Source organism: Myxine glutinosa, chromosome 13, assembly GCF_964187855.1.
Source record: "Myxine glutinosa chromosome 13, kmMyxGlut1.1, whole genome shotgun sequence".
Taxonomy (NCBI): Eukaryota; Metazoa; Chordata; class Myxini; order Myxiniformes; family Myxinidae; genus Myxine; species Myxine glutinosa.
Window position 1 is genome coordinate 50,677,970 of NC_136273.1, and position 24,967 is coordinate 50,702,936.

Here is a 24,967-nt window from a genome sequence, read left to right on the forward strand (position 1 = left end):
TTAACACTCCCAAACACCCAGTTTTCATTCATGAGTTTGTGAAGTCTGCATGCAAATTTTGGGGCCGCTATGTTTCATGGTTTTTGAGTTGTGGAGGAGATGGATTGATGGACACACACTTTTATTATTACAGACTTAATATGATTACACAAAATCATCCCCATCACATTATGGCATCCTTCCCACTTGAGGATGCAGATTTAGTTTATCAGGAAGATGCAAAATTACCACCCACCCCCATACCTCAACACCTCCTCTTCAAATCGTGAAAGGTGTTGTACTTTTGATCACTTTGCAGGGAGAGAACGCTTTACCATGTAAATTATTAATTGTCTCACCCTCCCTTTCATAAAAATCCCCATGTTTCATACACTCAAGGTCAAAGTTGTTTCCCATTGGAGGATGAATGACATGAAGATGTAATCAGATTGTGAACTTGTCTGATTTGTTCTAGTTTCATAACACATCAGGTTTATCCCTTTAAAAGAGATTCTCTTAAACTTTCCTGTGTTTTGTCTAGAGATTCTGTTGTGTATCTCCCTTCATTCCCACCACCTTTTATCTCCTGTTTTTCAGTGGTGGATCAGCCCCCGTATCTCAGTTCCCCACTTCCGGGAGCTCAACCATCAAGAACCGCAACATCAAGAAAGCCGTGCGGCGGCGAAAGTGATTGGTGGTGCACGCGTCGTTTGCACACCGCCTGTAAACGACACAGGATTTTTGTAAAGCTTCAAATGTCTCTCCATTTTCATTGCGATTTTTGGTGTAGATAAGCCTTTTGTTAGAGCAGGTTAGCCCGGTTTTCTGTTATCTTGTGGATTGGTTCCCACCGAGCTCGTTCATGCGAAAGGTCGTTTGGAGTTTCAGCTTGCAAGTGATGTACCTTGCTTGAACTAGCATTGTGGCGTACCAAATATATTGTGATGAGAATTGGTAGTATACGCGAAAATTCCTGGATGAATTTTTTTTATAGCATGTTGCCATACGTTTTCCATGTTCATCGTCCTCATCCACTGTGTGCCTCGTCTGTGTGGTCTTGGTGCGTGCGTGAATGGGAGAGTCTCTCCTCGGCTGTGCGTACATCGCTATTGTATGTGTGCGTCTGCTCGAGGTTCTTTTCTACGATTCGCCCCTGCGTCTGGTGATGCTGTTCAACCCGGCGCATCGTGAGCGCAGAGGTGTGACAGTTTATCTCCGTCCCCCTTTTCCCCTGTCAGCTTGTTTGGTGTGAAAGAAGTATGTGGTTGTGGATCTGATGTGAGCTTTTAATCTTGGAAGTGCATGGATAATTAGCGGAATCTCCTTTTTATCTTTGGAGTCCACATTGTAATTAAAGTTTCAATAATCACTGTACTTTAATGTGCTTGTAGCAATTTTTCTTTCCCTTTGTATGTCCCTTAAAAAAAAAAAAAATTATTGGTGTAATTTAATAATCTGCGTTATTCAAAGTTGCCCAAAGTCCATTCCATAAAGTGGCTTTCGACAAAAAAACCCCCGATTTGAGGGGTAGTAAATTTCACCATTTACTGTTCTGTACTTGCATTGAGTGGATAGTATTGGCAGTATTGGCAGAGTAAATTCAAAAGGTCTTTTTGCTCAGAACCAAAAAGTTCCTTTTGCTTGTAAAAAGCGGAGTTTTATTTTTCTATGCGATATATTAAATGGTAACTTTGGATAATAAGGAAATGGGCCCCGTTTGCACTGCCTTGTTTGTTTGACAAGTGGATTTGGCTCTGTCAATGCCTCAATAAATAATACGTTACATTTTCCATGTGACCTACACGGCAGACAGTGCAGTTGATGATGTATGTGGGTGTTGCGGTGGGTATGATGCATCAGGTTGTACATAAAGGGGAAACGCCTTTATGATTTGTCTGGCTGGTTTCCACAAATGCGTTTGGATATTCCCACGGTGTTGAAAGCGCGATGCTCGCTGTTGTGTGACCAGAGTTAGAATGTGAGGGTATTTTAGGCCTTTCCATTTTTTGCGAGTGGGGTGTTGGGAAGCTTTGTTAGGAAGCTGAAGTAGGAAGCAAGTATAAAATAAGATTGAGTTGGAGGTTATCTTTATCGGTTACCTGTATGATATTTACTGGATGTAGGATCTCATTTGGTTCCTTTGTCTTAATCCTAAAGTTCTCTGACATTGTTATTCTTAGGTAGATTGGGTTAGTAATAAAAGGCAGTTGCTTTTATTTATGATTGTGCGTGATAAATTACTTAGCCCTCCTTCCCCTTTACCAATAAAAATCGCAGCCCTGGAATGGGATACGTTGGGAAAATATTATTTGATTAGTTGTTTTTCCAAAGTGTTCGATTTTGTGCAACAAAGGTCAATTGCGGGTACTTGCTTAAATTCAGAGTAAATGCAAAGGCGTATACCTTGAGGTGTGTTTATATGTGAAGGTATCATAATTTATTTTTGACAAAGTTCCAAGTTATTTTTTGGACAAGACCTAACAAAAATGACATGACGCTTCCTTCATTTAACAGAGTCCCTGTGATGTGTTATACACTTTTGGCACCTGTCCCATCATGTGAAGGCTCCAGCAAAGCTGCCTTCAGAGGTATGTAGAGGCCACTGATAAATCGTCGATGCCATATCTGAGCTCGAGGAGAAGTTGCAACAACGAAAGCTGTTTTTAATTTTTAGAAAAGACCAGGAGACACTGGGCGTAAGGTCCAGGGAATATATGGTGGGTGTGCGATCGGTTTGATGCGCTGCTCTTTGAAGAATTCCTGTACCTGAGCATCAGGATGTGATGGGACATTGTCATGGAAGTGAAACACTGACTGTACAAGTTCCAAAAAGTCAAACTTTGTTCTGACACCTCAAAGTATTATACCAGTAATAATTGGCCCTTCTCACTGATGCCCTTTTTATCGCTCTTTCAGATGTGGGTGTGCCTGCTGTTCTGCTAGCCCACACTGCACATACGATGCTACACCACTTGATGTATGCTGCTGCCATGAGATGGAAAACATTCCATGCAATTGTTCACTTCAGATTCATGCATTCAAGAATTATTAATTTGGAGGCCTTCACATTTAAACGCACCATATATGGGATTTGAACCCAGCATCATGAGCTGCATTCCCAGAGGAGGAGGAGGGGGGGGAGGGGGAGCAATCAAACAGTTCCAACTATAAAACTTCAGTTTTGACCTCATCTTAAGTGCAAATGGGACTGAGATTTAACTTTATCTGCAGCATCTCATTATAAGGTTATGGGACATCCACCACCATATTGTGAACATAGGAAGATCATTGGGGTTGTGGCTTTTCTTTGGACAAAGAGAGCTTGTGCTGCCCGTCTTTGGACCAGGATTTGAAGTAGGGGAATACAACCTACACCAGTGAGGGTAACAAGGCCTTATCCACTGAACTACCAATCTTTCACTAAATGAGGGTGGAGAAAAAGACGCGTGGTATGGTCCTGGTATGATGAGGAGGAGAAGATGCTGACACTTTAAAAATAAAAATCTATGCAGGCTGTGCTGGATGAACTTAAAGATATGTTGCAGATTATAATTGTTTTGGACACAAGGTTACAATCAGGTGGAGTGCTGAGACTAGAGTTTTATAATTTGAGCTTGAATGTTGTTGATAAAAGGCCAAGTTATGTGTCGAGAATTTGCCTTTATAGTATTAACGTCACCAATGCCTGTAACCATGAGTGGAGGAGGACAAAGCACAGAAAGAGCAGAGAGTGCAAGACCAGAAAGGAGGCGACAGAATACAGAGACCACCAACCTGTCTGCGATGGCGAAGTGATGGCTGCAAAAACTCAGCTTCATCGCAGGAGAATCCAATAATCTTGAAGGCATTGGCTTCCATGGTGTCGAGCTGAGGAGGATGTGTGGCAGGGCAGCCAGCCCAGAGGGGAGAGCAGTACTCCATCAAGCTGCAGATTGAGGCCTTGTAGGTGGATAGGAGTTTAGTTGTGGCAAGGAAGGACTGTACGATGGAGGATGCCCAGTCGGTGGCTGGCTTTGGAGGCCAACTTTTAAATCTGGTTTGACTGACAAAGATCACGGCTGATAGTGAGTTTGAATGACTGCACTTCCTGAAGAGGATTAAGAGCGTAAATGTGGGGTTGGAGGGGGGCAAGGGAGGAGGAGTTTGCCAGACGGTCCTTTTGGGGGTGAGAGTGAGAGATTTGCCAGGATTGAAAGGCATATGCCAAGTGCTTGACCAGCTTGTGTTTTTTTTTTTTTCAAGGTCTGAAGAGAGAAGAGACTGCAGCCTGCTTGTCTTGAGGATGAGGGATGTCACGGCACAGGGTGGAGTCATCAAATCGATGGAGGATTTTTTCAGTCAGAGATTATTGATGAAGATCAAGAATAGACCTGGACCCGCAACACTGCCTCAACAGGGAGAGGAGATGAAAGGATTCTTTTGAGAGCCGCTCGTTGGCTATGGAAGTAGAGGAACGTGTGGAGTTGGGCCTACATGCCATCGGTAGGAAGTTTGGAGAGCATTGCAGGATGCCAGGCTGTTTCAAAAGCATGAGATATGTCCAGAGTGATGATCCTGATCTGATGAAAGAAGCACCTCCATCCATTGTTGGGAGAATAGGAGCAGCATGTCCAAGGTGGAGTGACCTGGTCTGAAACCAAATTGGTGATCTGAGTGAGATGAGGCTCTTGGAGAAAAGGAAGGATTTCATATCAACTGTGATGATACATTCCATGACCATGCTCATGATTGGAAGTAAACTCATAAGCCTGTAGTTGAGGGGACCATTTTTGCACCTTTTTAATGCAGTGATGGTGGATTTCCAAGAAGATGGAAGATGACCTAGAGCAAATGACAGGGTGAAAATGGGAGAGAACGGATGTGCAACAGCAGCAGGGCAGGTGTTTGGACAGGCGTGCTGATGCTGACCTGTCCAGTAGCAGAGTCGAAGGTTGAAAGAACCTTCTCATATGCAAAAGACACAGAATCCAGGAGCAGTTGTTACGACAGGGAAGGATGGGTACCGAGAATGCAATGCAGTCAATCATTTTGATGCAGTCAATACACTGACGAAGGTGTATTGACTGCATCAAAATCTGCACTCATGAAGCGCTTCTCCCAGGAGGGGGGTGAGGAGGGGTGGTAGGGGATTTGACCCCCCAAAATAGGTATTTGCTCTCTTCGAAACTACACACACGATTTTGATGAAACTTGGCTACAAGCTTCATATCTGATGCCCAACGAAGGTGTATTGATCTCACCAAAATATGAGCACATTAAAGGATTGTACGGGGGAGGGGGAGGTTGATCCCCAAAATAGCTATTTGCTCTCTTCTCCGAAATTACACACACAATTTAAATGAAACTTGATCACAATCTTCATCGCCCGTGACGTACCAAAGTTGGTTCCCGTCTGAGGGATTCTGTGGGGGGTTTGAGTGACTTGCTTCTGATCCAGGTGAGCTTCAGGATACGCGGTCCTATTTTTGCTTTGCTCATAGCGGTGATTCCCAAAAAGTTCGACAACGAAAATTTTTGACTTGAGTAGTAATTCTTGAAAAAAATGCCAGGGGCATATAAAAGGCCCTTTTATATGGCATGTGCCATGTGGCAAACTCCAGAAAAGAAGGGATATGCTTGGGGAAAAATGCCAGGGTCATAGAAAAGGCCCCTTAAAATTGTATGTGCCATGTGGCAAACTCCAGAAAGGCAGGGACAATCCATAGCTTGTAGAAAATGCCAAACAATAGAGAAGGGGCATTCAAAAAAATCTCGTGTGCATGCTGGACTACCCTTGTGTTCTTAGGAGGAACCAATTGTAGGAGAATGTTGAGACGTACGCATCCTCGCAAACACGGTCCCAATTACCCAAGTGAATGCAGGCAAACACACAGACGCGCGTCTCACAGCCCGCGCTTCGCGCTCATCAGTGGCGCATTTCTCAGCGGCGCGTGTCAGAACTGGCGCATTAATTAAACAGCGCAGAAAAAACGTATTTACAAAAAAAGTCGTTAAACTCGGATAATCGCTAGAAAATCGTTGTCGCCGATGTACCATCCGTGATTTTGTTCGCTCATTCACTATTCCTGATTCGCCATCAAGGATCTCTATCACTTACACAGCGTACTAAATTCCGCATTGTAATGAGAATTCAACAGGATTACGACAAAAAAAGAACGAGCAGACATTTTGTAGGATGTTACCTGGACAACGTTACATCGTTAAATCGTTACATATCTTATTATATACAAGGTCGACCAAAAAAAAATTATAAAAATCGTACAGAAATGGTTCTTTGTGTAAATAGGTCCACAGCACCGGGAGTCCACCTCAAAAAATGGTTCTTTTGTGGTTTACACAGCACCCTAGACCAACTCAAATGGATCTTTGTGTACTAATTACACAGCACCGGAGCCAAAGGGTCTCATCTGTATCTTCCTTCTGAGGGCTTTCGTGCACCAATAGTGCATTGTGGAGACTCCCAGACACCACCTCCTCCATATATATACAAAATAACTAAACACAGGTTCGTACATCATAATGGACAATCGACAAGGAACCCACACTTACCTTTTAGAATGACCTTGTCCAAGTCGATGGTTCAATTGATCCTCGTACGGTAGCCACCAAATTGTAGGAGAATGTTGAGAAGACTCAGGAGACTCCAATGACTGAGACAGTTTTACAAAGTAAAGATTTATTATAATTAATAAGTCACTTGTTTCAAAATAATAAGGAACTATAATAACTAAACGAATTTGGTAATTCAAGTCGTTGGTTCTTCTCCTTTGGCCGGACCTCTGCGCAGCGCTGTTCTCGTTCCGTTCGTCAAAGGTTCTGCTGGCAAGTCTGACAAGTCCAAGAAATGTTCACGTTTTTATGGGCACAGCCGTGTTAATCCTCCCTGCGCTAATTTTAATCCCTTCTCCGCAAACGTTGCTCGGTCATCCATGCTCGCCTCACCGGCACCAGCTCGCCCCCCCAGGCGTTGACAACCACCCCCTCCTGCTGGGAGTTTCTCCAATCCTACATTTGCTTCACAATAGTGAAAGCCTAGGAATGTGCTCTAGCCCGGGGCTGTGACAAGGTGAACAAGAGATTTCCAGGTTTTGCTCATCTTCGTGTTCCCGAGGTCCAAATTCCTGACATTCTCTGAACCACCTGTTCACTCACCAATCTCAACCAATTACAAGTAAAGATCTATACTTCCACAATTCCCTCATCTTTTTGTTTTTTTGTTTATATTAACCATTAATCTAAACATCAATACAAGTACAAGTAAACAATCAATCACTACAATTAAACATCAATACAAGTACTCAAACCACAACTTTGGTAATCCAATTCCCTTAGGCATACACCGTCATCCTGCAAGAATCTGATCACAAAACATTTCGTTGGTCATTGACTCCTTCCATATTGTTAATTCAATCTATTTCATTTGCATCACAAATATCTTTGCAAAACAACACTTCACCATCACCAAGATACAACAATTTCCCTTCACCATTTTCAAGTTTTATAAAGCATCTGCAACATGTGGCAAAAACGTTTGCCTCCAAACAAATGTTGACTCTTTGTTTGAAAGGAAGGGGCTGATCACTTGTGTTTGAATTCAGGTATGAAACATTTTCTTCTAATGTCTTCATAGCACCTGCACTACTTCGTGTAGTGTTTCGCTGTTGTAATAACTGTGCGGAGTCATAGACTGACCCCGCTCTCCTTGTAGCATTCTTGCCACTCTTACTGCAAACCATAATAATTCCTGAACAAGGCCTTCGCCCAGTTGTAGTCGACTTGCCTCCTCCCTCATTATGAGTGGGCAGCAAGTATTGGTGTGATGTTGATTGGCCAGCAAGATGTGGAACAGGGATGCCAGATGCATCCACAATGATGTTGGGACCATGGTGTTCAGGTCATCCATGGTCCATACCAGGAGCAACCAGCAGAATCGTGCACAGCTGTTGTGAAAAGGCACAGCCGTTTGCTTGCAGTTCCATGCTGGCTCCCCGGAAGTTGGTGAAGTAATAACATATGTCCCCACATTTCGTAGAGGTTGCAGGTAAAATGTCATTGTCCTGCAACTTCTGATGTGATGAATGTTCGAAGCCTTCGAACAAGAGTAAGTGATCGCCTTTCTTTCATATGTTGCAGTGTGATCCAGGCAAATGGTCACATAAATTTCCTTGGTGAAGGTAAGCATCTATCTCCAAGTTACACAGGAGAATGTCTTCATCATTCTTTGAGAAGGAGGGTGTATGCCAAGATTAACTTCATTTTTTAGCCACAAATTTTCTTTCTCGAACTTCTTCCCAATTCCGTTAGCACTCCCTTCAAAATGTGATCTCGTCTTATCCTTATGCTCAGTCACATCTGAATCTGCTTTCCACACACACTGAATCAGATAGGGTACATCTTACCATGAAATCAGCATAATCATGTATATCTTCCGACAGTTTCACATTCAACAATTTGTTGTTTTTCCTTAAAACATTCAAAAAGTTATATTCATTTATATGCGTCACACAAATAATATTCAATCAGGTATGTATTTTCTACTAAACTAAGAATAGCATCCACAATTGCTTTCAGGTTAATATAGTTCAAAAATTAACTCATGCAGGTATTTTAACACTACTCACAGAAAATAAATGCATTTATAATGAGTGTATATGATTACACTCACAAACAGGAATATCTCATTCCCAACAAATTTTGCAAACCAACAAATTAAGCATAATGTATTAGTATCATAATTCCACCCCTGTTTTTTTTTTTTTTTTTTTTTTTTTTTTCCCCAAACAGTGTGTAACTTGTGGTGATAGAAGTTCACCGGTTGACACAATTCACAACATTTTTGTTATGCCCTTATCTTAACTCTACTGTATTCATTTGCAACATCACTTGATTCATTCTTTTAATCTCGGTATTTATGTCACCATAAAAGTCTTCCTCTTGTGGTTCCACATTTATTTCCTCATTTGTCACTTCATGCATTATCATAGTGTTGTTGGTTACCTTATTCAAACACACCGTCACTAAGGCTTTCAAGCAAGCCACCACTAAAACAATTGCCAATATAACTACTAAACCAACAAACAAGTATTGGAGTATCTTAGCTGCTACTCCTCCAAATGTGTTTCCCAACCATGCAAAGGCACCCCCTTTTATATAATCGTGGTATCTTGCTCCCTCTTGTCTGATTGTATCGGCTATGTTATAAATTTCTTCTGAATTATCAGGTATGTACGTACAACAATCTGTACCAATGACTGCACATGTACCTCCTTTTTCTGCTAACAGCATATCTAATGCCATACGATTTTGTAATGCCATGGTTCTTGTCGCTGCCAGCTCACTTGTAAGTTGTGTCAATCCACTAGCTGTTTTATTTGCCAATGTTTCTATAGCCAATGCCATTTGCCGTAGTTCATGTCATGCCTTCCAGGTTCCATAAAATGGAAATATTACCATTCCAACCCATTCCCCCATGCTAAAAGTTCTTTTCTGCCTAGAATGCAGGATATGCGTTGGTGACTTTGTTAACAAGCGCATGTGTGGAAGCACAAACCCAAGAAAACATGATCCTGACCATGTCAGTGGGAGATACACATACGCCTTGTGTCCACATATAAAATATGTATTATTATAGGTCCATGTAGTATCTGTTGTCCAAGTTCCTTCCCAATACAAAGATATCATCTTTAAGCTAGTGTCCCTTACTGGGACAAGCAATCTCATATAGCCCAACTCGTAACTATAATGGTGGCAGGTGGAGTTACCCATAAACTTATTATTCTCTGTGGTTCGATGTCGGATGAAACATAGGAGCCCTTTCATTTGTTGTTGAATAGTTACGTAAGGGGGCATAACTTCATTGTCATATTTAGGCCTATAACTGTCTGCAAATTCCTCACATTGATATCCCCCTTTTTCCCAACTAACATCCCCTAGCATCATCACCATTGGTAAATAAGGTCGTATTGTTGCTTCCAACCTCTTTGGGAAGCGACTACATAATTCATCCCAACCAAAAGGAACTGCCTCCAATGGTACTCCGTTCTCACTAGAATGCGGCATTTGTGTGCATAGCCAACAATTACTTTCATTTGCTATATCAGCCCTTGTGTGGGCTAAATGTAAAAAAGTATTAATCCCGTGTAATCCATCGGGTTCTAAAGGTGTGTCCTTATCTTCCATCAAACTTCTCTTTTGCTTATGTCGTCCCGCATAATCATATATCTGTATGTCGGCCACCAATGTTGCGTTTTGTTCTCTCATTACCCCGAAATAATGCATGCAACACAGAGTCCCCACTACTAGAGAACTCATTCCTAGGATTAATATCACCATTTTCAAGGAGTATCCGAAGTAGAAGTCTCTTTTCCCTTGATTTGTCGGCTTGTCTTGATAAGGTCTTTCCCTTTGTCCCACCTGTAGCCATCTGTAAAACATGTGAGCTACCCCTTGTATATGTTCATACCTATAACATAATTATATGTCAATGACATTCAACATTATATACCAAACTAACAAGCTTCCTAAAAGGTAAATAAAGAAAAATCCCTTAATATGTAACATAAATCAGATTATTTGTCTTACCCTGATCCCCTTATCTCCCGGGGTTGAACTAAATCCCCTAATCATGAGTGTAGTTGTGATACATTATCCCTCATGCTGCGCTAATATCAGTAGATAATGGTATGTCATGTTAGCAAATAAATGTCACTATCTTCCCTAATTCAAGTAGGAATATTAAATGTTGAAAATGTAATGTGTATCAGTGCAAAGGGGGGGTGTTTAAAATGTAATTCAAATGAATGTAAATCACGACTATCATTTATCTGCCACTGAATGTTCTGCTGGGCTGCTAGGTGCAGCCTCATTTTCTGTGGGACCGTCCACCTTAGCCCCATGTGCTCGCTTGCAATGAGAGGCATGAATCCAACTTTCTATTTTGGGTCCATATTTGTTTCTATTCTTATCAATCCCCTATGGTTTATCAATTCGTTCCAAAATACCGCAACCAAAGGTTTTAACCAAAGCTCTACCAAACTATTTCCAATGTGAACTCAAAATGCCAGTGAAACAATGATTCGAAGAATTAACTTCAAGGGGTCAATAAATTAATTCTATAAAAAAAATTTTTAAACCACCGTTGGAGGCCATTTTTCCCCGCAAGCGGGGGTTGGCCTTTTTCGGGCACCGTGGTTGTTGTTGTTTTTTTGGTCCCCTTTTTGAAGCAATGTTTTACGGCCGGATGCCCTTCCTGACGCCAACCCTTTTTGCCGCCTTTAACGACAAACAGGGAATTACCAGTGAACTGGTACTCAATTAGCTAACCTCAGAAGGATGACAGGCTGAGTCAACCCCCCTGGCGTTAATTCAGCGATCGACCGGGATTCGAACCCAGGATCCTAGGATCCCAAGCCGGCACCCTAGCTACTAGCCCAACACCAGGGTTTATTTATAGTTATTTTATAGTTATTTATAGTTATAGTAATAAATAAATTTATTCTATAAGCAGATCTAATTTTCCCATCCAATAGTTTGCCTTGCCACATGTCATATTATAACACTTTAATAAACCTTCAAAAAATGCTTCCCATCTCAACAAATTTCCTTTTGACAAATAGCCATGTGTAAATTACGTATTTAACTACAATTTCTTCTCAATTTGTTTGGCCTAACTGGCCGCAAAAGTGGCTGCCAACTTGCAGTACCTTCTTTATCTACCAAGCAAGTGCTCGTCCACACAAGACCTCGACCAAAATGTTGTTTGTAAAAACAAATCTGGGATTTCTGATTACATGGATGCACACTCTCAGGATATTTCAGGCTGCTGTTACAAATCCACTATGATAAATTAATTCCTTTACTCAAACGGTGGGGTTCCTCCGTTTGAGGATACTCAAATAATTAGTACAAATTGAGGATATTATCCCTATCAATTTTTCCAATAATTTTCCACTGCTGTAAGGAAGAACAATAGCTCTCATAAGTCTTCGTAATATCGTACTTAATGTACCCAGCATTGAAGAATTTATTTACTATCCATTCTCCTTTTGTTAGCCAGTGACTTTGTTTGAACTCCAAAACTTAATTTGATGAATCCCATGTGTACAGCCACCACTTATTGAAACCCCTACTTTTTATGTTGAAGAAAATATCCAAGTGAGGCAGGTAAGGTAAGCTCATATCCATAAATAGCTGTTATTCTCATATAAATTCTATCAAAAATGGAATCCCAAGATTACTCCCAATTTTTACTATCAATGAATGGCTGCTCATAACTCAGCAAATCAAATCTTTATATTCCATCTCCCTTGACAAAAGAGATAATTTTCATAATCAAATTATATTTCTATTTTATTTTACGGATTCTCTGGATAAATTCTATCAAAAATGGAATCCCAAAATTACTCACAATTTTTATTTTATTTTATCAATGAATGGCTGCTCATAACTCAGCAAATCAAATCTTTATATTCCATCTCCCTTGACAAGCACACTGTCGGTGTCAACAATCTTGTAAGATTGATACACAAAAAACAAAAACACTAACATTGACACACAAAAATACGCACACACACACATGCATTATGCATATTTGTTTGCGTTGGAACCATTATTTACAGATCAGGATGGGTGTCAATTTTATTTCAATTTCATAAAATTTGTCCTTCAATTTTATAAATGCTAATACACAAATGGACCAAAAAGTTTATTCTTAGAAAACCCCTATGATGTCACATTGAAATTACCCTTTCAGTTCCCACAATAATTTATCCAAATTTGACTACACGCCCATTTACATGTCAGTCGACCACTGACCTATCAATCATGCGGAACAATAGTCCGAAATTCCCACCTGATCATCATGTGACTTGTCACTTGGTTTCCAAAAAAAAATGCAAAGCAATTGTTCCAAACTTTGTAAATTAAAAAAATTTTGTGCCCAAAATAAAAGATCCAATTTTGGCATTTGATCAATTAATTATTAATTTGCTTACAAGCAGAAAAGAAAAAATGAATCATTCTTGCTCAGAGAACTTTTCAGACACAAGTCATCGACAGTTATTCATGTTTGTCCAGTAATCTAATCTGTTGAGGCCAATCATCATTTGGGATTTGCAGCGATGAAGGCCTAATCGTTGTCTGAGGTACCGGTAAGCACTGGTACCCTTGATCTTGGTTTGCCCTATGAACTTGTCTTCCTGTTGGCATACGGACATCTTCTTCTCCAATGTCCCATCTCTCCACACTTGAAACACCGGTTTCTGGCGTTGCCTGGTCTGTCCACCTGTGCACTTGTATTGCTGGGCTGCATCTCTACATCCCTGAGTTGCCACTGCAATCTCTGGTTATCTCCTGAAACACGAAAAAATTCTCTGCACCGTCCTTTTTGGGGAGACAAATGGGAATCAGATGGGACAACTGTCACTTATATTCCTATTTTCGAGGGCAGTTGTGCATTTATCTCCTCCACTGTATCCTGTATCCTTTTTATTTTAAGTTATAGGTCCGTTATCCGTTCTTGCTGTTCCCGTTGTCTGGATTCACCATCCCAAAGATGGAATGCAGGCCAGTCTACCGTTAGATTCTGTCTCTTCCTGGCTCTCAATTTTTGTCCTAATTTTTCCAATCGACTTCGGTCAAATGTACCATCTCTTGGAAACTCCTTAGCATGTCCCTTTGTCCAGACATGCCAATTCTCGACCTCCCTTATAGCTTTTGCACCATAACGGTCGTACATATAATATGTACAAGTACCTTCTTGTGGACTATCTGGTTGTCCTTGTGTATCCTTGCAGGCTCCATTCCCCATTCTGCCTGTATGTGAATAACACTCTTTTCTCACTCAATGTATCAGATAACTATTTGGACTTGCACTTTGGAATGCACCTGTACACACCTGTACTATATGTACTGTAAATAAAATCTACTGGGGTTTGTTCCACCTTTTATCAAAGTAGCGTTGGATGTGTTGTAGCTTGTTCCAGGTTCCTCTAAAGCTTCACTCGTACTTCCAGGAAGGATCTGTCCATCTGTTCAAATGGTGATATAATAATAATAATAATTCATTTATTTTGTATAGCGCTTTTCCAGAAGCCCAAAGGCGCTTTGACAGAGTGGCAAACATAATGCATAACAATACATGAAAACAACAATTGCAAAAAGACAAGAATCAATAGGGAAATATTTAAAGCAAAAGGAGGGAGAAGGAGAAGAGATAGTCAGGGGTTAAATGCTGTGGGTTGAATGTTGAATGCAGTGTTGAACAGGTGGGTCTTTAGTGATGTTTTGAATGTGGTGAGTGAGGAGGAGTCTCTGATGGTGTGAGGTAGTGAGTTCCAGAGGGTGGGAGCAGCGATGGAGAAGGCCCTGTCCCCCCAGGATCTGAATTTGGTCCGGATGGAGGGGGTCAGGAGGTTGGTACCAGCAGAGCGGAGGTTGCGGGTGGGAGTGTGTCTGGAGAGGAGGTCAGCCAGGTAGGATGGGGCCAGGTTATGGAGGGCTTTGTATGTCAAGAGGAGGATTTTGTACTGGATTCTCTGGGGGATGGGGAGCCAGTGAAGCTTGTAAAGGACGGGGGTGATGTGGTCACGGGTCCGGGAATGATTTCCAGAGAATCTCTCTCACCTGTGGCTTTTGCACAACCCAATCTCACAGATCGGTACTGCAGATGAGCCAAACGGGTCAATATGAAATGGGTGAATCCGCAGGTATCTCGTTCTGTCGAAGGGGGAATCACACAATGGTAACCACACATATATATCCATACATAGACTCACCACCTTGCTCAATTTTCCAAGGTTGTCTTCACATTGATAATATCTCACAAAGATATCAAAGCTTCTTTCTTGAGACCGCATCCTCATCAATCAATCAATCAATTTCAATTAATTTATCAATATTCATCAATAAATCAAATTAATCATCCTAGATGACTCCCTGCACAAGCCCCCTCCCCAATGATGTCAGGATAGATCCATCCATTGACAGATCGAAGATCATCGGTCGTCACCTCTGATCCATAGCTCATGTTAATTGACGAATCACTGTTCTGTACTAGGGTCATATCTGACATATTTTCCCAATTTTGCCTGGTCACCATAAACTCTCTTTGCAACCACTAAAGGCAACTCATCCTTCATTTGTGAGACAGCCAAAATTGATGGCAGATATTAAACAGTTCATTGGGAAAAAAATGTCTCATCACTTTTTTAAAATAGTACCCAAAATCTCTTGGCAATCAAAATTTCGTAAAACTCCTGAAATGTTGTATGAACAAACGACGATCAATTCATACTTTACCAATTTTTTTTTCTTTCTTCAATCATGCTAAAAATTTTGAAACTCAATTGCTTGTAATACACCATTGATTCCACAGGGCTTGAAAGCTTTTTTTTTCCAAGTTCGTGCAATCATTCTGCATTGAAGCCCTATGATATCATTCATAATAATCACCATGATTTTATAATCATCTCATAATCAACCAACAAGAACAACAAACATTTCCTGTATAAACAGTTTGCATATATCATGACATACATGTCTTCAAAAAAACATTGTATGACCAAGAGAACAATGAACGAAAAGAGTGAAAGGTAAAAATAAAACTAATTAAAACTGCGAGCAGTAATGATCCGGGGACCATACCGCTCCATCCTGATTGGACGGGTGCGGCGTGCGCGCCAGAGTCGTTGACGACAGCCCAGATCCAATTGTTCAAAGTTTCAACTCAATCGATCGAAAAATGAATGCAGGGATGCATTTTAAAGGTTTTCAAGAAATACAATATGGCCGCCATGTCACGTGACCTATGACGTCATAATTAGTATATGCATCCAATCAAGTGACCTACTATAATTGGTCAAGGTATCAAGCTCATCTGACCAACGGTTTGGCCTGCAGGTCGATACCAAGTTCATGGCATCACAATATTAATTAAATAAAAGAAATGCAGAGTCAGCACTTATTTTAATTGGCGCGCTGTAGACTAATTAATCAAAAATAAACTTCAGAGAAAAGAGCGTTCGCCTTGGGGTGTGGCATATGTGTGCCAAGTTTCAACTCGAGTCAAAAATGAAAGAGGAGATAGATTTTCACTAACTCCAACATGGCTGCCACAAAACGTGACCTATGGTCCCCTAACAAGTACAGATACATTCAAAGTACATCGCCCCCATGCCAAATAATTAAATATCCTACAGCGCGGCATTGCCGGGGCGCCTCAGAGGCTGCATTTAGAGGGAGAGGTGTGTGCTAATTGATTGATTAATTGTATAATTAAACTCAATAAAAGATCATCACAAATTTTTTTCTTTAAAAAAAAAATCAATTGGCTGATAGCATAACCAATCCACAAGTGCTTCGTCCGAAGATATGTTTTAGGAATTTAATTAAATAAGTCATTTATAAAAATTAAATAATTAATTGATTAAATGATTAATCAATAAATCAAAATATCCTTGATAGCCACTTGGTCACTGTCATGTCCAAATATCAGCTTCCTAACTCAAAAGGTGCCTGAGTTAATGGACCGAAGAGAAAGGAAATTTGATTGATTAAATAAGTACTTCATTAATCGCTAATTATTAAATAATTATTGTAGCCGAATCCATATTTAGATCTTTACCAAAATCGGATCAAATCATCCTTGTCAGACACCCAACCGGTCCACCAAGTTTCGTCCAAATCCGTCCACAACTTTGAGATATCTTGTTGATAAACGGACAGACAGACAGACAGTGGTGAAAACATAACCTCCATCCAACTTTAGTGGCAGAGGTAACCAGAGTGAAAACTGAGTTCCCTTTCAGCATGCGTCACTGCCGAGCCCCCTTCGGTTCCCAGCAATGACGACGCCTAGAGTTGCAAGTTTGCAATGCCTGGAGATGGCATAGGAAAGCACAGTGTACAAAAATGCAGACACGCACGTACGCATGCAAACGATCATTTAACCCTGCTTTTCGCTTTGTGAGTGCAGTGTAAAACTCATCTTCAACAACAATTAACTGAAAACAAACAAACAAACAAGAAAGAAATTAAACCAACACCGCGAGTGAAAACTGAGTACTCCCTTTCAGCATGCGTCACTTCCAGAGCCCCTTTCGGTGCCCAGCAATGACGATTTGCAATGCCTGGAGATGGCATAGGAAAGGTGCGGTGTCACATTGAAGCACAGGAAAAAACACAAAAAACAAAAGCACTGGCTTTGCTTCCTGGAAGCTTCCCGCAAAACGTCCGCCAATGGGAACTGGAGGGAGAAGGAGCGGGAGGAAGAGACAGGTAGCAGCACAGGTAGCCGAAATGGAAATGAGGGACAATGAGGAGATTTTCCTGTGACGGATTTTTTGTAAAAAATGTTCGATCTTACCCTGGGGGCGTCGGTATGCAATTTTCATCCAATCGCCATCTTTCACAATAATTCTGGACCGGCATCAGATGGCGTTGTCTGTCATTAATTTATATGTTAATCGAACGAGTTTTAGGTGTTATAAGAAATGGTGGGAAAAATTGGCGGGAATTTTTTTTTTTCCTCTCCTGCACCCTTTTTTTTTTTCTCTTACCTTGGACCTACGGTTTTCGTCCGACACAATTTCGTTTAATTTGTCTAAATCCAACTAGCCGTTCCAAAGATATAAGCCGATTTGTCGCGATACCACAAATTGGAAGGAGAGAAAATATATATATATATCTCCATTTCCTGCCGCCTCTCGCACGCCGAGCGAGTCCTCTACCATTTGAGCGGGCAACTCAAAGGTACGTTGCAAGTGCTAAACAAGTGTAAATGATTGTACAAGTGTAAACGGGTGTACGAGTGTACGAGCCTTACAGAACTCGCAAACAAATCGCCCCATGGTGCACTCATGGGTCGATTTGTTCCCAGTAAAAGGCTTTTAATAACCAGCGTATGACGTACGCATCCTTGCAAACACGGTCCCAATTACCCAAGTGAATGCAGGCAAACACACAGACACGCGTCTCACAGCCCGCGCTTCGCGCTCATCAGTGGCGCATTTATCAGCGGTGCGTGTCGGAACTGGCGCATTAATTAAAAAGCGCAGAAAAAAACGTATTTACAAAAAAAGTCGTTAAACTCGGATAATCGCTAGAAAATCGTTGTCGCCGATGTACCATCCGTGATTTTGTTCGCTCATTCACTATTCCTGATTCGCCATCGAGGATCTCTATCACTTACACAGCGTACTAAATTCCGTATTGTAATGAGAATTCAACAGGATTACGACAAAAAAAGAACGAGCAGACATTTTGTAGGACGTTACCCGGACAACGTTACATCGTTAAATCGTTACATATCTTATTATATACAAGGTCGACCAAAAAAAAATTATAAAAATCGTACAGAAATGGTTCTTTGTGTAAATAGGTCCACAGCACCGGGAGTCCAGCTCAAAAAATGGTTCTTTTGTGGTTTACACAGCACCCTAGACCAACTCAAATGGATCTTTGTGTACTAATTACACAGCACCGGGGCCAAAGGGTCTCATCTGTATCTTCCTTCTGAGGGCTTTCGTGCACCAATAGTGCATTGTGGAGACTCCCAGACACCACCTCCTCCATATATATACAAAATAACTAAACACAGGTTCGTACATCATAATGGACAATCGACAAGGAACCCACACTTACCTTTTAGAATGACCTTGTCCAAGTCGATGGTTCAATTGATCCTCGTACGGTAGCCACCAAATTGTAGGAGAATGTTGAGAAGACTCAGGAGACTCCAATGACTGAGACAGTTTTACAAAGTAAAGATTTATTATAATTAATGTCACTTGTTTCAAAATAATAAGGAACTATAATAACTAAACGAATTTGGTAATTCAAGTCGTTGGTTCTTCTCCTTTGGCCGGTCCTCTGCGCAGCGCTGTTCTCGTTCCGTACTCGTTCCGTTCGTCAAAGGTTCTGCTGGCAAGTCTGACAAGTCCAAGAAATGTTCACGTTTTTATGGGCACAGCCGTGTTAATCCTCCCTGCGCTAATTTTAATCCCTTCTCCGCAAACGTTGCTCGGTCACCCATGCTCGCCTCACCGGCACCAGCTCGCCCCCCCAGGCGTTGACAACCATCCCCTCCCGCTGGGAGTTTCTCCAATCCTACATTTGCTTCACAATAGTGAAAGCCTAGGAATGTGCTCTAGCCCGGGGCTGTGACAAGGTGAACAAGAGATTTCCAGGTTTTGCTCATCTTCGTGTTCCCAAGGTCCAAATTCCTGACATTCTCTGAACCACCTGTTCACTCACCAATCTCAACCAATTACAAGTAAAGATCTAGACTTCCACACGAAGTAATTCTCTAGAAAAGTTCACATGAAGGGGTGCCCGACATCTGGCAAATATAATACATTTACTTCTTCATGCAGGTGCATGAATCAAACTGGCGCCCCTTCATATGAACTTTTCTAGAGCATTACTTGGTTCCTCCTAAGAACACAAAGGTAGTCCAGCATGCACATGAGATTTTTTGAATGGCTCTTCTTTATTCTTTGGCATTTTCTACAAGCTATGGAATGCCCCTTCATCTCTAGAGTTTGCCACATGGCACATCTCTATATATAAAGGAGGAGTGTCTGTCTGTCTGTCTGGATGTCTGCTTATAACTCAAGAACTACACATCGGAGAAAAGTTTTAGACACAGATTCGGAATCAGCATAAAATTCCGGTGGTTATAGGCTACGTTTTATTTTAATATCAATGGTTTAAAAAACCGGGCCAGCAGAAATTCCATGGTGTAGTTTGTGGCGGCGCTATTGCCCCTTTCCGATCCCATGACGCATTGCGGTTCCGATTCGCGATAAGGTCTATGCGCTATCACCGACACTTTTCCACCTTTTCCATACCTTTTAATCAGATTTAACTTATCGTCCATCGTAACCACATTACGCTTGGAAACACTAGCATTATCCTTCTTCGGACCCATGGCTAACACAGACACAGTAAGGGAATACTGTACGTCGCCTCTGTTTTGAATGAGAATGGGCAGTTGCGCGTACGTACAGTATACTGTACGTACATATTTATATATTTTTAATGTGCTTTTTATTGTATTTTAAATTGTTTTTTAGCTTCTTTTATTGTTAATTTATGTACTATTTTATTTATTTTAAATATATTTTTAAGGAAAACAAATGTTTTCACTTCCGTAGGAGTGACGTAAAGTCGCACATAATGACAAAATGCGCGCCATTTTTTCGCGCCAAGAACGAATAAACGGTTTTTTTTTGTTGTTGAGATTTTATTCGAATTCGAATGCCATTAAATTTCAACTGTTGGAAACAATAATTATTTCAACTGTTGGAAATATTTTTTTGGTTACGCCACTCCTGAGAAAAAGGCACATGACAGCACACCTGGAGTTTGAAAAAGGGCTTATGAAAGACTCTGGGAGCATGAGGCAAATGATTCTGTGGTCTGATGAGACGAAAATTCAATGCTTTGGCCTGAATGCAAAGTGTCACGTCTGACGGAAGCCGAGCACAGCTCAACACCCATCCAACACCATCCCTACTGTCTGCATTGAGGGAATGGCTCAGGAGCTTCTGAGGGAAACAAACTACAACATGGAAGAGCTGACCACATTTGTAGAGCAGAATGTCCCAAGAATGGTTGAGGACCAACAGCAAGCCTTTACTTCTATCCTGAAGAGTGTTGATGATGATGCTGGCAAGATATTCTTCCTCGATGCTCCTGGTGGGACAGGAAAAACATTCCTCATTAATATCATCCTGGCCAAGGTTCGTCAAAAGTCGGAAATTGCTCTGGCTGTGGCCTCAAGTGGAATTTCAGCTACACTTCTTGAAGGAGGAAGGACAGCACATTCAACTTTCAAACTGCCTTTGGATTTGACCAAGCAAGACACCCCAACCTGCAACATTAGCAAGAATTCAGCAAAAGCCAAGATCCTTCAACAGTGCAAAATCATTATCTGGGATGAGGCTACTATGAACCACAAGCAGGCATTCGAAGCAGTGAACAGAACACTCCAAGATATTCGCAACAACAAGAAAATCATGGGTGGTGTGACAACTGTTCTGGCTGGAGACTTTTGTCAGACTCTCCCAGTCATCCAACGGGGCACAAGAGCAGATCAAGTCAAGGCCCTGTATCAAGTCTTCTTATCTCCTCTGGCCACATGTGCAAAGACTTACCCTGAATACAAACATGAGAGTCCACCTTCTTGGTGACAACACTGCAGGGGCGTTCTCAAGCCAGCTTTTGAAAGTTGGCAATGGCCTATACCCTCAAGATGCATCAGAACAAATATTTCTACCATTTGGACAGTTTGTTGAAACAAAAGATGACTTGATCAAAAAGGTCTTTCCCAATATGGAGACCCAGTTCCAGGACTCATCATGGCTTGCCGAAAGAGCCATTTTGGCCCCCAAGAACAATGCTGTTCAAGAGATCAACAATTTGCTCCTCCACCAACTTCCCGGTCATGAAAGACATTATGATTCTCTTGACAAAGTGACAGATGAAGATCAGGCAGTAAACTTCCCAACTGAGTTTCTCAACAGTCTTCAGCCTCAAGGACTCCCAACACACAGGTTGATTCTCAAGGTGGGAGCACCAATCATGCTTCTAAGGAATCTTCATCCACCAAAGCTGTGTAATGGAACACGATTGACAATCCAGCAAATGATGCCGCATGTCCTAGACGCAACCATCCTCTCAGGACAATACAGAGGAGAGAAAGTATTCATTCCAAGGATACCACTTATTCCACCTGACCTTCCATTCTCCTTCAAGAGGAATCAGTTCCCCATCAGGCTATGGTTTGCTATGTCCATCAACAAGGCGCAGGGGCAATCGATGAAGGTTGTAGGCCTGAACTTCACAGAACAAGTGTTTGCTCATGGTCACAGCTGTACGTGGGCTGCTCGAGGGTTGGAACACCAAGCAATCTTTATGTCTTGGCACCAAGTAAGAAAACCAGAAATGTTGTATACCAAGAGGTTTTGAGAAATTGAAAATTGACAAAACGTCATGTAGGAAATGTACTGTGATATTGCTCTAAAATATACATGTTCTTTTCATCATATATTTGTCTTATTCTTATTCAACCCGGGCGAAGCCGGGTACCTCAGCTAGTACCACATATAGGGACCTTTTCTATGCCCATGGTATTTCCCTCAAGAATGCTCATCAAGCTGTTGCAGTCGGTCTGGCAGTTGCACCTGATGACCCGGAATACAGTGCATTCAGAAAGTATTCAGACCCCTTCACCTTTTTCACATTTTGTTATGTTGCAGCTTTATGCTGAAATAGTTTAAATTAATTTTTTCCCTCATCAATCTTCACTTAATACCCCATAATGACAAAGAGAAAACAGGATTTTAGAAAGTTTTGCAGATTTATTAAAAAGAAAAAAAACTGAAATATCACATTGACATAAGTATTCATACCCTTTACTATAAATTTTAAAAAAATAACCACCTTTAGAGGCCATTTTTCCCCGCAAAGCGGGGGTTGGCCTTTTTCGGGAACCGTGGTTGTTGTTGTTTTTTGGTCCCCTTTTTGAAGCAATGTTTTACGGCCGGATGCCCTTCCTGACGCCAACCCTTTTTGCCGCCTTTAACGACAAACAGGGAATTACCAGTGAACTGGTACTCAATTTGCCGACCTCGGAAGGATGACAGGCTGAGTCAACCCCCCTGGTGTTAATTCAGCGATCGACCGGGATTCGAACCCAGGATCCTAGGATCCTAAGCCGGCACCCTAGCCGCTAGCCCAACACCAGGGTTATACCCTTTACTATGACACTTGAAATTTATCTCAGGTGCCTCCCATTTCTCTTGATCATCTTTGAGATGTTCTACACCTTGATTGGAGTCCACCTGTGGAAAATTCAATTGATTGGACATGATTTGGAAAGATACACACCTGTCTATATAAGGTCTCACAGCTGACAATGCATATCAGAGCAAAAAAAACCAAGCTATGATGTTGAAGGAACTGCCTGCAGAGCTCAGAGACAGGATTGTGTCGAGGCACAGATCTGGGGAAGCGACAATCGGACCGACAATCATCGCAAACGCATAGTAATCGACTACTCGCAGACGATTAATCGGTTTACGCAATTGGACGCCTACCCACTCCCGGGATTAGATTCCCTGGTTCGGCAGGCAGGTGGCACAGTACTCGATATACAGTACATTAGATCTCTGAAGCGCGTATCATCAGATCCCAATTGCGGAGGCCGATCGCATCTACACCGGGTTTGAATCCGGACAGAGGTTATACCAGTTCACTCGATTGCCTTTTGGGGTCACAAATGGGGTGTCATGCTTTCAAAGGGCCATAGATGACGTAATCGCTAAGGAACACTTAACCGATGTCTTTGTTTACCTGGACAATCTAACGGTTTGTGGGTACGATCAGGCTCAGCATGATGCTAATTTGCAGCGTTTCCTCCAGATTGCGCGCAAGTATCGGCTGACTCTGAATGAGGCTAAATGTCGCTATTCCGCCCGAACGATAGATCTCCTGGGGTACACCGTGACCCAGGGCACTATCACTCCAGACAAGGAGCGACTGCGACCCTTGCTCGACATGGCCCCGCCACATGATCGCGCTTCGTTGAAGCGTGCCCTCGGACTATTTGCACATTATTCCAAGTGTGTCCAAAATTTTTCTGAGAAGCTCCGCCTACTTGTCGATTGCAAAGTGTTCCCCATGGGTCATGCCGCCAAGGCCGCTTTCTATGGCCTGAAGTCCGACATAGCTGGCGCCGCTGTGTCGTTTATCGATGACAGCCAGCCCTTTGTTTTGGAAAGCGATGCGTCGGACCACGTGATAGCTGCTACGCTCTCTCAAGGGGGGCGACCTGTGGCCTTCTTTTCAAGGACTCTCCTCCGCAGAGAAACGTCACTCGTCTGTCGAGAAGGAAGCGTACGCCATCGTTGAGTCTATTAGGCGTTGGAGAGCATATTTTCTTGGCAAACATTTTGAAGTCATTACTGATCAGCAAAGTGTCGCTTTCATGTATGACACGCACCATGCCCAACGCATTAAACTTAGCCGATTTTTGCTACACTATTAAGTATCGCCCAGGGCGGGATAATCTCACCGCAGACGCATTATCATGACCTGCGGTGTGTGCGAGTCTCACCTCCTTTGAGGATATGCATGTTCTTCATGAAACATTGTGCCATCCCGGAGTGACGCGTTTAGCTCATTATGTGCAAAGTTGCAATTTGCCCTACTCAGTTGAGGACATTCGGCAGCTATGTCACTCTTGTTCCGTTTGTGCTGAACTCAAACCTCGTTTCTACAAACCACCGATGGGTACGCTGATTCAGGCTACTCGGCCGTGGGAGAGATTGGCAATGGACTTCAAAGGGCCTCTACCGGCTTCGTGTCTACCTGCTAGTCCTAGCCTACCGGCCTCGGGTAGCTCTCGCTATCTCCTTACGATAGTTGACGAGTTCTCCAGATTACCTTTTGCTTTCCTGTGTAGTGATATGTCCGCTGCGATGGTTATCCGGTGTCTGCAGATTTTGTTCTCCATGTTCGGGAATCCGGCTTACATACACACTGATCGAGGTGCTGTGTTTCTGTCCCAGGATGTGAGGACCTTTTTGCTCCAGCGCAATATAGCTTCAGCTATACTACCCCGTACAGGCCACAGGCGAACGGTCAGGTGGAAAGATTTAATGGCATTATATGGAAGGCCATTACTCTGGGCCTTAAGTCTCGCGGACTAGGACCGGACCGATGGACCTGGATGGTACACGGGGCTTCAAACTCGCTCAGGACTTTATTGTGCACCGCTACTAATCAAACTCCTCATGATCGTCTGTTTCGTTACTCGCGCCGTTCTGGTGCTGTTCGACCTTTGCTGGGCTGGCTAGCCGGGCTCCAAGCCAATCCCAAGCACGCTCGAGTGCTGCTACCAAATGGATGCGAGTCTATAGTCTCGGTGCGTCATCTTGCTCCGTGCAGGGATACCGGTCAGCCGGAACTCAGCCTGGGGGACCCG

General features: G+C 42.3%; 1 protein-coding gene across 5 annotated transcripts in view; it reads left to right on the top strand.

Annotated features, from left to right (window-relative positions):
- The window catches only part of LOC137438938 (nuclear pore complex protein Nup153), a 111,648-nt gene extending 109,364 nt beyond the window's left edge, over positions 1-2,284 (top strand). For all 5 annotated transcript variants that reach the window (XM_078767453.1, XM_078767450.1, XM_078767451.1 and 2 more), the window contains one exon: positions 577-2,284. In XM_078767453.1, coding sequence (XP_078623579.1) covers positions 577-670 — 94 coding nt within the window. In that variant the 3' untranslated portion in view covers positions 671-2,284. The remainder of the gene's footprint in view (positions 1-576) is intronic.
- The last annotated feature ends 22,683 nt before the right edge of the window (positions 2,285-24,967 follow it).